Below are 17756 nucleotides of genomic sequence, written 5' to 3'. Positions count from 1 at the left end.
GAACTAGTAATGTGATTAAATTGGGTTTGTTTTCGAGCATAGTGTTTGGGATATATTTGTCAACTAAGTGGTGGGAGGATCTGTTCTGCCAGCTCTCACACTCTTTTACTAGCAGCTTCAACCTTTTTCCATGTTCTCTACAACTCCTTAGATTGTCTTTGGTTTCACCTTTCATCAACACTCACACACATACTCCCACACACGTACACATATGTGCCTCTGATTCCACAGATTCCTCCTATTTAGCATGCACTCTTATTACTGCTATTAGTTGTGTACATTTAATTGCCACTTGAACAGTTTGTGGTGTGTGTGTGTGTGTGTGTGTGTGAGTGGTCTTTCTTTGTCACAACCCTGAACTGCGTTTGTGTACACTATCTGCACAAGTAACCTTCAAAAGAATTATTTATGAGAGAACAGAGGGAATTAGTAGCTTAATAAAAGACAAAAATACAAACTACTTTTGTCAGGGTAAAATCTGTCTTAGTTAGTATGCACAAGCGGCAGCATCATTTTATGAACAAACTGAACCAACTGCAGCATGAAGATATAATTCTCAGCTATGTTTAGGCACTCTTGGGTGCCATCCAGACATACCAGTTTAAACTACCATCTAAGGATGCGACCAGTGCAGCATGGTGAGCACAGACCTCTCAGAGATTTCAGATAGCTGTGGTTGGATCAGGCTAGTGACTTTACTGGCAGGCCTCCTCACTCATCTATTTCTAACATTCAAGTAATTAAACCATATCAACACATTGAAACAAGGCTTTCTTTTACTATACACTTTGACTTTACTTTAACAAGAAAAACAAGTTGTTTTAGTTTATCTGGTAGACTTTTTTACTTCCAAGATGTATTAGTTATTTCAAAAAGCAACATTTTTTGCTTGGTAAAAAAAAGCAAAATGTTTTTTTTGAAATCATATGTATTAGAACTTCAAACCATCAAACTATTATGACATGATTTTTGCCAGTGAAAGAGTAATTCCAAGCCACTCTGAGTTGACTGTTCTACAGAAATTACACAGCTTGTCAAAAGTATGCTGTAAACCTAATTTACCTAATGCAAACGTCTTCACAATGAAATGCACAAAACTAAAACCAGAAAGCATACATAAACAACAAATAAGTAACACTGTTTTATATACCTTGGTATGTTATGACTTACCTAATCTATGAGAATTGCTTACAAGCATCACTTTGAGTTTGTCACACTACAAGTCGACTACAGAAAAGAACACCCAAGTTCCCTTGAGATTAGGGTTTAGAATTTCTATTCGCCATTTATAGCTTATTTAGAAGATGATAGGATACTTTTTGGTAATATACAGGCTTTACTTATTCTTGCATACACCATGTAAGATTATATAGCTGAAAATTTTCCTTACTTTGTGTAATAACCGTGGCTTATGATCGTTTTGGTACCTGTATCAAAATAAGGGGCAAAAGCAAGATCAATTTGTAAAAGGTCAAATTGTTCCCAATGCGGAAATTATTTATTCAGTCCACATTATTTGTTCACTTCTTTGAAGTGTTAGAAAACAGAGCAACCATTGAGATTCAAGCATGTGATTTGGACCCTAATCGCCAGATTATGAACGAAGTTTTAACTTGAAGATGAACATTTGTCCCTTGTACATAGGCTTCATATAAGAGACCACTGTAGAGGAAGTGGGAGGAAAAGACCCATTTTTTTCCATTTCATGTCCTTGGGTGAAACAGTCTAAATTATGGAGATACAGTGACCTCTAGTGGGAGCTTTGACTGTAAAACATTAATGCGTTTAAAGGGTGAGATCACTCAAATGGCAATTCATAAATAAACAAAGCAGTAACAAAAATAACCATGATTACAGCATGGCTATGCCTGTTACAGTTTTGGTTTACCATATGTCAGCCACAAACAGTACTTCTCAGTAGATAATTGTGATGGAACTAAACACAGTTTTCATCAGCTTTATTTTTAGTACACAATGTACAGAAATCATATTTGAGCTCTGACCTTGCCATTACACACAGATCAACATTAAATGCAGCACAATAGGCAGTGGGGAGTGATAACAATTAGGAGTGACCAATTTTCATTTATGTCTCAGGCATTTATTTATTTATACTCTTCTGCAGTTCATAATTGGTCTTTCTATTAAGCATTAAGGTTGGGATACAAAATGAGTGACAGCGACCCACATCCATCGTTAATGGTCTGTAGCTTAATAACCAAGGCTAACACAAAAAAATAAAGACTTGTATTGTTTTTAGGCAAGATGCTAGGTATTTTGGTTGCATTACTGTCTCGTCCTTTTTCCACATTACTCATTTAATCAAAGCAAATCAGTGGACACACGCTTCTCCAAAAAACATATTAATATATTTGTGTAAATTTGTCTTGTGCTTTAATGTCTAACCTTCTAAAATGATAAGATGATGAAGAGTTTGAGTTTAATTAAAGCCTATTAGAGCCTTTGCCAATCCCTTAACTACCTCCTCTCTGCAGCAAAATAAGATCTGCAGCCTTACGTTAGCCACACCCCTTCTGAGGATGCAGCAAAATACTCCACAGCGTTTGTCTGTTACTTTCCCAGAATGCACCTGGAAAAGTACAGTGACGAACACATGCCTGATGGGAAATTTGACACAGTTGGAAGAGTCGAATCTTTTGTAAACAAGGTTTTAGGGTTTTATTAATTGTATATAGTTTTTATCCTGGTATAGGCTTATAGACCATATAAACATTATAAGATAATATTTAAAGCTTAAAAAAAAAAAAACAACACATGAGAAAAAAAAAATCACAGCAGCCCAGATTATATGAGACGGACCTGATGCTAATTGTAGTATAATTGATTTAATAAAAATAAAAATAAAAAGTTTAAATATATAAATATAAACACACCAATGTTTACCCTTAATGAAAGCTTTGAGTAAATCAAAAACTAAAGACGCCATTAATTGAATATACCTTTATTATTACTTTATTATAAAATTGTTATTTTTAACAATACAGGAACATAGAAAGTCCTCATGAAACACACAGAACTTACCTTTCAGAAATAGAATAGTATCTGTGCTGTGAATCTGAGGTGTTGTGGTGGTTTCAGCTGAATCCCTTCTGAACGCCTCGTTCACGGACCGCACATCAGCAGATGACAACAACAAAACAGAGCGAGCTTAGGAGAGGCTGTTAGCGCTGTTAGCTACCCGAGATAAACAACTGGTGATCTGGCCTGTTTGTTAAACATCTCGCATGAAGTTTGCCAAAATAGACATTTATTTTACAACAATATGGTTAATCTGTGCAACTAACGATGGTTGTCAGTTATTTTACTGCCGTTTAGTCTAGCTTACGTTAGCTAACTGTTATGCTAAGCTAGCTCTATGTATGCCAAGCTAAAACAGGGTAGCTAGCTAGCTTAGTTGCTAGCTTTTTAGCTAGCTAACTGGCCTAGCCGAGGTGGAGAATAAGAACTGGGTGATGCAAGCAAAGTGAGGTAAGAGTAACGAAATCGTTTATTCCACTAATTTAACGTGGAATCCGATCCTTGTATCAACCTAAATATACTCAGGTGATGCTAGCCTGTATGACTTATCTCAATAAATTTGTCAGAATCATCGACGTTAGAAATCGCTATCCTGACAGCTGTGCTAGCTAATAGCCAGTTAGCGCAGTCTGTGGGTTATTATTATTGACTAACGTTAGCTGGCTTGCTAGCAGCTGGTGGTGGCTTTCTGCACTGTAACCATGACTAACTGGAGGCCTGGGGGTTAATATTAACGCTAAAGTAATCCGTGTTCTGAAAACAACAAACTTAAACAATTGTACCCAGGTCACTTTGAATGGATAGGCCCACAGACGGGTAATTAAACAGTTTTAAACGGCAATTAGCCAACGTTAACCAAGAAGCACATAGTCTATAATAGCAACTTTGCTGATGGGGTGTTTTATTTTGTCACGCTAACAACAGTTAACATTTGGTGGTAGTTAGCGCTAACTCTTTTTCTTTCAGTAAGGACGACTTCTGACTTACCGCACTCAAGATATAAGTTGCCATATTTACATGCTAAACTATCTTCTTTTTCAGCCAAGTCAATAGTTAACATTAGTCAAACATATTAAGTTATTTTTGTTATATATCTTAAACACCAAACAGTTGCTAAGAACCGACGACATGGTGACTCATATGCTATGCTAATTATTCAGTAGAAAGAAGTTACAATAGACTCAGGGTTACAAGTTTAACCGTAGCGTTAAGTTGAAGGTTTTGTCGGCATAAATGGTATAATTAGTTAAAGAGTCCTAAGACTCTGATGATACTATCTTAAGGCATAACTATAGCTTTTGTTGTAACAAAGAAACACGTAACACAGGCTTTACTTTCATGCTTAAATGGCAGCATCACCTGTCACCAAAACCCATTTTATGATAATAATAACATCATAACAGCTATAATATGTTAAGTTTGTTTTGTGTTGTCTGTTTTTGTCACAGGGTGGCCTTGAATGACTAAATGAGCAAGACAGGCAAGTGCGAAAAACTCTGGGAAATTCAACATGAAGTTGTATGTGTTCCAGGTCAACAATGGCAGCACATTGACATTTGACACTGATCTTGCTGTCCAAACGTAAGAAACTGACATTTTACAAATGTTTATAAGAAATGGTGGTCAGTACATTTTGGCAATTGTGATATCAATTATTCTTTCCTTTGTCTTAGTGTACTGGAGCTTAAACATGCCATCCAAGCCAAATATAAGATTGCAATTCAACATCAAGTCCTCGTTGTCAATGGAGGGGAATGTATGGCTGCAGATAGACGAGTCTGCAGCTACAGTGCTGGCACTGTAAGTTTGTTCACTATGTTTATATGCCTTGAAGCTATACAGGTCACAGGTCATATGGGATGCTCTGATTACTGATGTCTTGTTTTTTTTCAGGAAACCAACCCCATATTCCTGTTCAACAAAGAGATGATCTTGTGTGACCGGGATCCAACAATCCCAAAAACCACCTTCTCGATTGAGAGTGAGATTCAGGTTAAGGTGGAGGAGTCTCTACTGATGCCAGCTGTCTTTCACACCGTTGCCTCACGAACACAACTTGCTCTGGTAACTATTTACATTTAAAAAACATCTTTATACTATTTTCGGTTGCTTTAGAATGTTTGCATATAATTGCACATTACATTTTATGAGATTAGTATTTCTGTAAAAATATTTATTAAGTACAAAATTATTATAACAAAATCATTAACTATGTGAATCTCAGAACCTATCCTGACGTGGTTATTTTTCTGTATCTCCAGGAAATGTTTGAAGTTGCCAAGAAACTTAGCTCTTTCTGTGAACGTTTGGTTCACGATGAACACCTTCAACACCAAGGCTGGGCAGCTATTATGGCTAATCTGGATGACTGCACTCTATCTTATCAGAAGTTGCTTATGAAATTTGAAACTTCATACACAAATTATCAACATGACTTGGAAGAAATAAAGGTGAAACTTACAAAGTAAGTTTCGCCAGAGCATTATGTTATGAACTTTTTAAATTTCAATTATAAATGTGAAGTACTATATGCTTTTTATTGTTTTGCATCTTAGCAGAGTTAGCCAAAGTATCAGTAAATGTATGCAATAATATGTAAGTCCTTTAAAAGGATTGAAATTGATGTCTCAATGCAAGTTTTGTTATGCTTGCAGGTTGGGGACAGCAGTTTCTGTAATGGCCAGAATACCTCTGCTTGAATGCTTGACAAGACACAGTTACAGAGAGAACATAGAAAAGTCTATGTCGACCCCAGAAAAAGATTCAGATGAGACAGAAGAAGAAAAGTCTTCTGACTCTGTGCTCTACACTAATGATGCAAGGAGGTCCTCCAAGGTATCATCATCCCACTCTGCTTCTGCAGCAGCCACATGTGAGCCAACTGATGACCAGGAATCTAATGAAATGACCGACAGTGGTGGGCTTAGAGCTGCATTATTAGATGAAGAACTCGCCAACCCATCTTCTTTCAATGTCACACTATTAGACTGGATCAATGTTCAGGACAGGCCCAATGATGTGGAATCAGTTGTAAGGAAATGCTTTGACTCCATAAATAGGGTGAGTCAACCAAGTATGAATAGACATGTCAAAAGAGTGCCCTAAATGTATAGTTATACATTGTCTGTGTGGGGTGGTGAGAGTTGCAGAACATTTGTTTATTGAAATGTTTTTTTCTTTCAGCTTGATCCACGGATCATTCAGCCCTTCCTGGCAGATTGTGGTGACACAATTGCCAAGCTAGATAATCAAAACATGAAAGCCATCAAGGGGCTTGAGGACAGGTTGTATGCTCTAGACCAAATGATTGCAAGCTGTAAAAAGTTGGTGAATGAACAGAAAGAACTTGCTCAGGTACGTAAAATAAAATTGATAATTGCATATCACATTTTCTGTTTTTCATGATTTGTTCTTGTATTTGTCTTTTGTCTTTTGCAGGGATTTTTAGCCAATCAGAAGAGGGCTGAAAACCTGAAAGATACATCTGTTCTGCCTGACTTGTGTCTAAGTCACACCAACCAGCTGATGATCATGCTGAACAACCACAGAAAGCTGCTTGACATCAAAAAGAAGTGCACCACTGCCAAACAAGAACTTGCAAACAATCTTCAAGTCCGACTCAAGTAAAACAGTCTAACCACTTCTTGCCTTGTGTATTGCCTTGTGTGTTCTTTGCATGTCATAAATGTATGTTCTGTCCAGAGTATTATAGTCATGGAAACATCCCTCTAACTTTAACACTTGATATTGCTTTTGAATTAGATGGTGCTGTTACGTGATGCTTCATGCAGACCAGGATGGGGAGAAGCTTCAGGCTCTGCTCAGACTTCTGACAGAGCTAATAGAAAGAGTGAGAGTGGTGGAGGCCCTCAGTAGTGTCCCCCAAATGTACTGCTTGGCAGTGGTGGAAGTTGTCAGAAGAAAAATGTTTATGCGCCACTACAAAGAGGTCAGTGCTAAATGCAGTTATTGGACACTAATTATCCATGGAGACATAGTTATAACAAAGAGGCTAGCTGTTTTGCCACACTGAATATGTAGCTTTTGGGGGTGCTTAGTGCTGAGCACATATCGGCAGTGTAAAAATGATATGATAAAATTATGTAACTACCAGAGTATGAGGCAACAGTAAGAAGGAGAGCTGTCATACTTAGGAAAAGAGTTGAAAGCGAATAATGACTTTATTTACTCATATTTGTTCACTCTTTTGTTGAGCTGTTTTTGTTTTTTTCACAGTAGCTGATGCAACAGGAAGTCAGTCCTGAAGTTTTTCTCTTTCTGTTTTTCCTAAATAACTTGAGATGGAGAACTTAGGTTCTTTCCATGTGGAAAATAATAAGACTTTAATTAAACAATTCTGAACAGGGATGAAACACAATTTCTTTTTTGGCATTTGGCAAACTTGAGATAACAATGCTTTATAGCAGCTCATTAGTATTTTCTACTATGCTAAGGAAGCACAATACCACCAAGACTTGAAAGTGGACATTGAGAGAAAAACACAATTATTACTCTGCTGTAGTAAAATCTTTTCTACTAATCTTTCAGTGGGCTTATGCACTTGTGAAGGATGGGAAACGACTTTACGAGGCAGAGAAGTTCAAAAGGGAGTCCTTTGGGAAACTGTTCAGTAAGTGTTTTCTTGTCAACTCAACTAATGATGTATGTAGTGTCATCTAACAACATAATGTGCATTTGAAGTGAGATTCTTGATCTATTTCTTTTCAGGGAAGTCTTTCCTCAGAAATCGTTTGTTTAGAGGACTTGATTCATGGCCTCCCACATCATTTTGTGTAAGTTAAAATTTTAAGACCGTTTAGATATTATCTCTACTTTGATGAATCTGTTAATTTTCTCTGTTTATTATTATTCATAGACAAGAAAGCCCAGAAGGTTTGATGATGAACTTCCAGACATCTCACTTGAGGACCTGCAGTACTTGAAATCTTGTTGTCCTTTAGAGGTGCAGCCTTTCCTTATGTAAGTCACAGTCCAAAATAATAATATAATAATACTAACAACAATAATAATTACATTTATGTAGTCAGTAGCCAATAAACTCTGGGTATTTTTCATATGCATGACTCTGATTAGAGTCCCACTTATTATAGAAATTATGTGAAATAATAATGTGAGCTATGTTTATAAATTTTTATTTTTATTAACAGAAAACCATTTGGGATAATTTCAGCTGCATAATCAGTCTCTGGTGTAATGTGAAACAGAAGCCGAATGTCCTGTTTTTCCCCTGTAGCTGTCATCAAAGTTCTGCAGATGCTTTTCAAATGTTCATGTACAATTGGAAACACCTGAGATGGCAACGTTTTATAGCCTTGCTGTATTACAAACATCCTTGTTAATTGCACTGATTCCTACATTTCTCCACACCAAGGCATCTAGTGAGAGGATACTAGGGTTGCTCGTAGTAGTACTTGGCTTGCAGTTCGCAAACACAACATATTTTGAGCATTCTGTCCTTTATTTCTTACAATGTATTTTAGTTGATTCTGTTATTAAATGTATTATTATTGATAGTCAACTTTACTGCTTTAATAGTGAACTGTCAACTTTTTGCAGGGTTCCCACTATGTGTGACTTTGAGCCCTTAAATCACCACGTACAGACACTTCACCATCTTGTCCAAGCAGCACAAAGTGTAGATGAGATGTCTCAAACCATTACTGACCTGCTAAGTGAACAAAGGGTAAGTTTTATCTAACAAATACAAAAGTAACCTTGGCATTTCCCAAGTCAGCTTTTTGCTCTCTGTAACTTTTAGAGAGTCTTGCTTTTCTCTTTATTTAAAGCTTAGGTATAAATGTTTTACAATAATTGTTTAATTCACCTTATTGGATGTTCTCTCTCTGTGTTCTATCTCTGTAGGCATCCTATAGTCAGAGCGCTCATAGATCAACAGCACTGACGCCACAGTCTGAAAGCATACCTGTGAGCATCACACTGATGTCCTCCAAAACCCCTTCCTCCCTTAGCCTTCAGCGACCCAGCTGCCAGCCCATACATGTCCCTGTCCCAGCTCCTCTAGAGGATTTATCCCCAGACAGCATTGATGCACAAACATTTGACTTTGAAACCATTGGCCATCCGAACATGGATCCAGTCTTGCAACAGGGTTCCCTTGATCTGGATTCTCTAGCAGAGAGCCCTGAATCTGACTTCATGTCTGCTGTTAATGAGTTTGTGATTGAAGAGAACATAACCTCTCCGAACCCCATCAGTGATCCTACTAGCCCTGAAATGATGGGGGAGTCACTGTACTCTTCAGTCATCAATGCTATTGACAACAAGCGTATGCAGGATACCACAACACTAGAGAGAGAGAACTCAAGGATCACTGTCCTCAAACATGTCATTGATAAGTACCGATCTGCTGCAGAGGAGTCCCATTCTAACTTAAGAAGTGTAAAGGATGATCTTGATCACTTACGAGGTCTAGTATTAAAAGAACAACATGACTTTGGCTTTGTCCTTCAAAGTGTGACCACAGAGGTGGGTAATGTTGTGGACAACATCTGTCAGACTCATGAACTGGTGTTAAAAGAGCAGCATCAAAATGAGCTTCTCTCCCTTCAGCAAGAATTTGAGAAGCGGGTTCAGACACTAACCGAAGAAAACCAAGTAAATCAGAATATTGTCAGAGATGTACAACGTGCAATGCTGGAGCTCGAGGGGCTTATGGAACGCAAAGAGAAGGAACTTAGTCAGTTGGAGAATGAGAAAGAGCGATGGGTTCAAACAGAGCATAGTCACATGGAAAGGTTCAAAAACCTGGAGCAGAAAATAAGTGATCAGACTGAAGAGGTCACAATGCTCTCAGCTTTAAGAGATTCACTGACCAGCCAGCTTGAGAATCTGCACTTTGAGATTGAACGTGGCCAGCAGAAGATACGGCAAGAGTTGGAAGCTGTGGAGAAGTCTCGCTTAAAGGAGCTGGAGGACAGGATGCGGGGAGAGCACAAGGCAGAACTGGAGACCATTATGAAGCATAACAAAGAGGCTCTGGAAAATCTGACTGCTGAAAACAGTGCAAAGTTAATTGAGGCAACAGATCAGCACGCTGCTGCTCTTCAAGAAAAGAACACCCAAATCAAGAACTTGGAGTCGCATATTACTCATCTTGAAGAACTCCACTGCAAGTCGGAGATGGAGCTTGCTCTCAAAGAGTCAGAGACAGAGGAAATTAAGCTCTTATTTGATGAGGCCAAGATGCAGCAGGTGGAAACTGTAAAGTGTCAGGTAGAGAGTTGCACCAAAGTCCTTAGTGAAGAACTGGCAGATGTCAAAAAACAGCTTCAGGTAAAAAATGAGGAGTATGAAGTTGACCTTGCAGAGCTTAGGACTCTCATGAGAATTGAGAAAGACCACTGCATTTCAGAGCTGGTGGACAGACATGACAAAGAGACGATTTTGTTGCACAATGAGCTTTCCAACCTGCAGCAGCAACTCCAGGAGACTCAGAGGAACCATGCTGAGCAACAGCAGAAACTTAAGGAGGAATTAAACCAGCAGATGGCTGCTTTAAGTGAAGAAAAAGAGAAGCAGTTGAGGGGTTTTCAAGGACTTGAGCAAGAGCTGAGGATAGTTATCAGCAATTTACAGGCAGAAAATGACCTGCTCTCTAGAAAACTAGAGCAACACAGACAAGAGGTGGAGAAAAGTCTAGAGAAAGAAAAGCCCACTAAGGATGCATCAGCAGATGCCTTTAAAGAGTTAGAGCAGCAGAAGGAGGACATGGAGAAGAGACTGTCAGACAAAATTAGACAACTTGAGGATGAGCTTCATGAGAATCAATCATCAAAAAGGTAAATAATCACAATAGCAGACACAACACATGTGGAGCTCCAGCTTTGATTTTTGTATTTTCCAGGTTTTTAAGATCTCACTGTATTTGAAGGTTTGCCTAAATTTAAGATGTCTTTATTCAAACAGTGAAAGAAAACCTTGGGTTAGTTCTGAAACAACCTGTTGTACTTAGGAATGAACTAACTGTTCTATGTGCTTGCATGTCCAGGTAACACAAAAAAACGACAACTCAGAATTAAATTCAACTTTATGTCTTTCAGTAATGAAGGGCTATCTCTCCATGCTGAGGGCCGAGCAGAACCTCCAACACCTCTGTCTTTAGACTCGGCACTACAAGAGCGGCTACAGCAGGAAAGGGCCTCCATGCAGTCCCAGATGGACCTCCTGGAAAAGAAGAAGAACGAGGAGATCCAGAACCTCAAGACATCACTAATCGCAGAGCAGCAGGTTTGTAAATGAGTTGTCCTTGATCAAGTGTGGTTTGAGAGATTATGATGATCTATTTTTCCTACTAATAATCGGCTCACAGTCTAAAACCTAAATTCAGCCTTAAATCTTAGTTTTGTATTATTTTTACAAAGATTTATGGCTCTTTTGTTAAGGAGATATCAGGCCTCTTTTGTTTTATATTTACAAAGGTTTGATTAATTAAATGGTCTTTTTTTATAATGTTGATCTTAATATGTCAAGTTGCTTAAGATTTATGTTTTTTCCCAGGTTATAATAAATAAATGAAGTGTAAGTGATCTGGGACAATAGAAATACAAACAGATTATTAGAAATCAAAACAACAGCAACTCCCATGGCTGCACGCTGAACACATCTCACATCTGTTTGCTGTGTTTTCTGTGGTGCCAGATGTCCATTAAGCAATGAAACTAAACTTTTTCTTTTGTAGACTAATTTCAACACTGTTCTAACCCGGGAGAAATTAAAGAAGGAGCAGATCATTAATGAGCTCACAGAGAAGTTGCGGAAAGTTACTCAACAGCAGGAGAAAGACAAAGGTGAGTGCTGTACATACTGGGTGCTCTGACAAGCCATTGCTGTAAGCTGCCTCACATATATAAATGTGCTGCTTTTATCTTTTCATATTGCCTGTCTTTATATATATATGTGTGTGTGTGTGTGTTTTTCTATGTTCCTTTATTATAGCTCTGATAGAGACTCTTTCTGAGGATCGGGCTAGTGTCATGCAGGAGAAGAAACACTTGGAAGAAGAGCTTAACCGCCTGCGCAGCACAGCACTGGTCTCGTCTGCCTTCTTCACTCCTAACCCATCAGGTCAGGAGGTCACAGAAGCTGGAGCAGCAGCAGCAGCAGCAATAGCTAGAGCTCTGCCTGTTGCGGGGGCCTGCTACTCTGAGCCCATGGCTGAAACTGAAAGGCTGTCATCTGTGGCAACCATTCGAGATGATGAACATGTCGATTCAGCAGTGGAAGCCAGCATGGTGACAGTCCAGTAAGCTTTTTCTCTCTAATAAACAACATATTTATTAAGGTTTGAGATATGCTGTATTGGTGATTGTGATCTACCAGTGACAGTCCAGTGTTTACATGCACACTCTGGGCAGAAATCAGGTCAAGGTAACACTGTCTTAACCTTAAGGCTTATGACATGCACAAAACAAACCTGTTTAACATTATATTGTTTAGCTGTATATATAATACTGAAGCCAAGAGATTTAACAGCATTTTACACTTCACTAAGAGAACAATATGTGTTAGGAGATTCATAAAATATTATACATAACATTTAAATATTTTGGATGGAACTGCTTTCTGCTGACCTTTCTATGAGCTGTAATTCTTTACTAGTTCTGTTATTGATATGCGCATGTACACATATGTAGAAACACCTACATAAATCTGTTGTGTATACAGTACAAATATTGAAGTCATGTTTTGTGACCTTGGGGCTAACCCTGGTAAACTAGGTTTTTCTTTTCTCTCTTAACCTGGCCGAGTAACCTTCATCTTAACTGCATTATATTTAAGAGATTAGGTTACTACAGTATACAGTATGTTTTGTACGACCAAAGTGGAATCCCACTGAATTGCAAAAAGCTATTTTTATTACAAATGTGGTATTGTTACACAAAATACTAATAACATAACATTCTTTTGTAATCTTGTCATATTGCACTGACATGCAAACACTGAAAAAACTATTTGAATCACCTACTTTTATTCACGTTTAAGTGGTAAATACTACTGGAACTGGTAAAGACAGATAAATAAGCATGATAGCTATTGAACAAACTTTAGCATTCAGGTGGGAAGTTAGTTTTTTCTTTTGTCTGGAAAGAAGTTAAAAATCTATTAATCAATTTTAAAAAAGTTAAAGTTTGGGTTTTTGTTAAGGTTCTGTAGATTAGGGCTAGAAAATGGTATCATGGGGCCCAGCAGGTTTCAGACTTCACAACCTGATACATGCTGTCTGATCCAGTGATAAGACAAAACATTTATTCTCAGGAGTACTAGGCTATATTAGAAATCCTCGTCCAACTTCTGACACATTTACAATGTCTTGATAACATTTTGGGATTGGGATATGAGCTTATTTGTTCTTCTGTGAATTCATTTTTTTTTTTCAGTTACATAGATTTTTTTTTTTAAGTAATTTTTTGTCACCACAATAAATCTTTAAACACTATAATTCAATAAAATGGCAACATTGAACACAGATTTCCTTCTTCTGCATAGTTACTATAGACTCACAGCATCCTGAATGAGGCTGTATTTATATACAGAATATAACCTTATGTTTTCTGATTAAATTGCTCACTAGTCACAGAGACAAAAATTATATTATTCAAGATGAACCTCAAAAGACCATAACATTGTGTACAATAGCCAAAAGTGGATGGACAGAGGACATGTCACAGTGGAAGGAAAGCAGGCTAGGATCAGACAGTGTAAGTTTTACATTTATTACTATTAAGACCTAAAAACTATTAAATAGTACAATGCTTAAAATATAAAAAACTCAACATTTTAATAAATAATACATTTTCCACAGAATCAAGTTTTATAGTAATAGAGTGATTCTCAGTGATCTCATGTCTTTATTTTTCTTATAGTGAAAACATCCTGATATCGGAGGAAAAACAGCGGATACTCTTACTTGAGAGGGTAAATAGACGCACTGCATCTGTTATGTTGCATCTGATTGTACACAGAAATATTTTGTGTCTCCATTTGCTTGATTAATCTTGTGTGTTTCAGACTTTACACATGAAGGAAGAAGAAAACAAGCGCCTAAGTCAAAGACTGGTCAGTTCATCATCTTCACTACATGGGCTATGTAACATTTGCTCCACTAGGTGGCAGTAGCATGAAAGTGTAAAATCCTGACCCTGGAGGCCAAAGAGCTTAGTTAAGAAAGATGCATTTGTAGGAAGAGAGTCCTTAGATTGAATATTGTAGTGAAAGTGCATGTTTAAAACACAAACTATATAGAAGTTTTTGAATTGGACTTTTGTGATTTAAAAAGTTTTTAATCAGCTTTGGCCCTGTTTGATTCATAACAAACACATGGACATGAATTAGACTAAATGTATTGTATTAGGCTGTCAAAAGGGTAAAAGTATGAATACTAATTACTAAGCTTGTTTCTTGCAAATCTCCAGTCAGACAAATAAAATAAGTCTTCGTGGAAGTCATTTGTAGTCAACACTGTTAACTCTTGTCTGTGACATGTGTAACGTTGCTCTAATTCATTTCTTTGTAGATGTCTCAAAGCATGTCATCTGTGTCGTCACGGCATTCAGATAAAATCGCCATCAGAGAGTAAGTGAATAAACACATGGCCTCAACATGTACTTGTTGATGTGATTTTTAACTATAACTGACCATCATTACATGCAGTATAATTAGACATAATTATTATATAATTACCATTATTTAATATGTTGTATTTGTCACTTTTGCTGAACTCTGTCATCATCCCTTTGTCTCTTTGTCCATCTTTTTATTTTTCAGCTTCCAGGTTGGTGATTTGGTCCTAATCATCCTGGATGAAAGGCACGACAACTATGTGCTATTCACAGTCGGTCCCACCCTCTACTTCCTCCACTCTGAGTCTCTCACTGCACTGGACCTCAAACCAGGTCAGCCTCGCCCCAAAACCTTCTGTAACTTCAATGAGTACTATTCTATTGGAAATGTTTCACAAAAGAGTTATTTTATTCATAATTAAAATTGCATATGTCACACCTTTGTTTGTCTGCACTTTATTTTTGACACTGTTTGTTTATGTTGATCATTTAAGTATTTGGTTAACAGGTAAATGTTTTTGTCTTGTTCAGCATCAGGGACCTCAAGACGACCATGGGTACTTGGAAAGGTGATGGAGAAGGAATATTGCCAGGCAAAAAAGGTGCTAGATTCATCTCAGTGTCTAACTTGTGCTTTAACTGTATAAAACTAATAATACTAAACTGTATTTAACTAATATTCTCACAGTTTCTAAACTAAATGTAGTAATTTATTATTTTTATGTGAATGCTGTAATGTGTTAATGTCTTATAAAGTTGTGTTTCCTTGTCTCTTTTCTTTCACCAGGCCCAGAACAGGTTCAAGGTTCCTTTAGGAACCAAGTTCTACAGAGTGAAAGCTGTTCCATGGAACAGAAAAGTATAATAGCCAAGTAACGAGCTAAAATGTATATTTATATTGCTTAATTTTTGAACAGAACTTCACATCATAATTCATAACTTGGAAATTTAAAGACCTTTCAAACGGGAAGAATTAAGATCATCATCATGCTAATTTGAGTTTCAGTTCAAAATAACACATTTTTGCTTTCTTTTAAACCCAGATTTGTAATTGTGGACCAAATGCTATTAACCTTATTAGGGCATTGCCCTATACACTGTGGCATTATGCCATTTGACCTGTGTGTAAAATTGAACAAAATTTGGATGTTAAATATTAGTTCTCATTATCAGCCTTTGTCCTTTTGTGGAAAATACTGTGTCATTATCAGCATAATTAAATGAAAATATACATTTATTATAAATGTTTATGGAGGAATGTTCATGGCATGCATATTGGTATATTTTCTTTGATTTATTTATCCAGATAAATGTTGTAGTTGGAAATGTAGTTAAAGCTGTTTGTTACTCACAAAGCAGTATGGCCCTCTGTCAATACTGAAATGTACATTATGGCTGACTGATGGAAACAGTCGTCTTTGCAATCCTTGAAATGCACTTTCAAAAACAATGCTTTTGTTGATTTGAAAAGGGAAGTAATTGAGCTGTCAGAACTAAGTAAATATATCAGCACAAACTTCTCACTATCATAGACTATTGATATGTAGAAAGGAAAACTTTGTGACTGTGTTTCATTATCAGAAAACATTGTACATTATCCATCAAATCACACATGTAACAATAAATGACTGTATTGTAAGAGATAGAGTTTTGAAACAATAAAGGATTGATCCCAAACATATTCAGCTGTTTTTGTGGTGGAAATTATTGTCAAATATTTGGGTGTTTTACAAGATCTGCACCACATTATCGGACTCACCTTGATAAAAGATGAAAAATGTTTCGGGTTCATGGACAAAGACTATTACACAAATGAACAATTCATTGTTTTCCATAAGAACTCGACTATCTGCCGCAAATTAAAATGTATTAACTAAAGAAAAATCCTCTCATTATAATCTCATTATGAAACAAAACACCAAAAAAAATGCACATTTGTAAATTTTAACACGTATATGGTATATTGCGTTTTAATGATGCTTTTAAAATTTGCTGGGGGATTCAGGAGTCAGTGTGGAATACACAGTATAGTGTATTCATTTGATTTATCATTTTTGCTTCTGTGGAAACATTAATGTTGGCACGCTGCTGCAGGAAACAGACTTCAAAAAGGCTTCAAATCGGGGCCCAAGAACGATGCGGCCCTCATGGAGAAGGAAGCCCACCAACATCACTTTCCCAGTTCACAGCGGGGAGCATAGCAGCTCTCTGCTGAGCACTCTCTACCATGTGGGTCTAGGGGTGTTTTAACAATGTTTAGCTCTATTTTCTCCATTTAGCATAAGCCTGTTGTCACATTTGGATGGCTCCTTCATAAATTGATGGTGTGATTCCTACAATTTCGGGACAGGCCTGAATGACAAAATATGCAACACAACATTCGATACCGAGGTGGCTGGCAAGCACCAACCATGTGCACTGGACAGGCTCTTAGCGTAAATGTTTACAACCCCCCACTGAGCTCAGTGCTGCTGAGAGTCACTCTCATCAGGCTGAATGGGATTTAACATTGCCACGTGTATTCTCTAGCTACTTCCACCATTAAAAATGCCTTTGACTGGCCGTGAAACTTCTTTCTACAATGCATGACTACTTTTTTCAGTATTATCAAATTGGCTGTTGTTAAACATAACAACTTACAATATGGTGGGCAGCTTTGTTTTTTTGTTTTGTAATATTTTATTTAGAAATTATGATTTAAATTAACAGGAAAAGTGGCTGCAATGTGATTTGAAAAAAACAAATTACAGCAACTTAAGACTTTTAATGTGCCACATTTAAAAACCATAGTGTCACAAGGAAATAAGAAGAAATATAGATACTATAATACAAAGTTAAAATCATAGGCCATGAAATATACTTGAAGTCACGTAAACATATAGTATCTCCTATAGTACATATGCATACAACACCTACATGTACTGTACACCTGACACGTGGACGCAGTAGATTTATTGCTCAAATTGAATGAATATATTTTTTAAAGCATTTTGTTTAAATATGTTTTGACAGATAATTTGAAAAGAAACACTCATTTTGCCAATAGTAAGTTGAACGTATGCCTATTTTAATGGACAACATGAAACTACACACACAAATCGCTTTGCAACTCTAACA

At 37.1% G+C, this 17756-nt stretch overlaps 1 protein-coding gene across 1 annotated transcript; it reads left to right on the top strand.

Annotated features, from left to right (window-relative positions):
* The first annotated feature begins 3129 nt into the window (after positions 1 to 3129).
* rb1cc1 (RB1-inducible coiled-coil 1) lies at positions 3130 to 16320 on the top strand. Its single transcript, XM_026374253.2, has 23 exons — positions 3130 to 3489; positions 4488 to 4620; positions 4713 to 4839; positions 4933 to 5103; positions 5301 to 5503; positions 5694 to 6099; positions 6223 to 6393; positions 6478 to 6662; positions 6802 to 6988; positions 7588 to 7669; positions 7768 to 7832; positions 7916 to 8019; positions 8617 to 8743; positions 8923 to 10859; positions 11121 to 11307; positions 11759 to 11867; positions 12016 to 12322; positions 13944 to 13995; positions 14089 to 14136; positions 14594 to 14652; positions 14845 to 14972; positions 15171 to 15241; positions 15427 to 16320. The coding sequence occupies exons 2-23, from the start codon at positions 4550 to 4552 to the stop codon at positions 15502 to 15504; spliced, it is 4875 nt and encodes a 1624-aa protein (XP_026230038.1). The 5' UTR covers positions 3130 to 3489; positions 4488 to 4549; the 3' UTR covers positions 15505 to 16320.
* The last annotated feature ends 1436 nt before the right edge of the window (positions 16321 to 17756 follow it).

Source organism: Anabas testudineus, chromosome 17 (assembly GCF_900324465.2).
Source record: "Anabas testudineus chromosome 17, fAnaTes1.2, whole genome shotgun sequence".
Classification (NCBI taxonomy): domain Eukaryota; kingdom Metazoa; phylum Chordata; class Actinopteri; order Anabantiformes; family Anabantidae; genus Anabas; species Anabas testudineus.
Note: the sequence above shows the minus strand (reverse complement) of the source record. Positions and strands in the feature narration are given on the sequence as shown.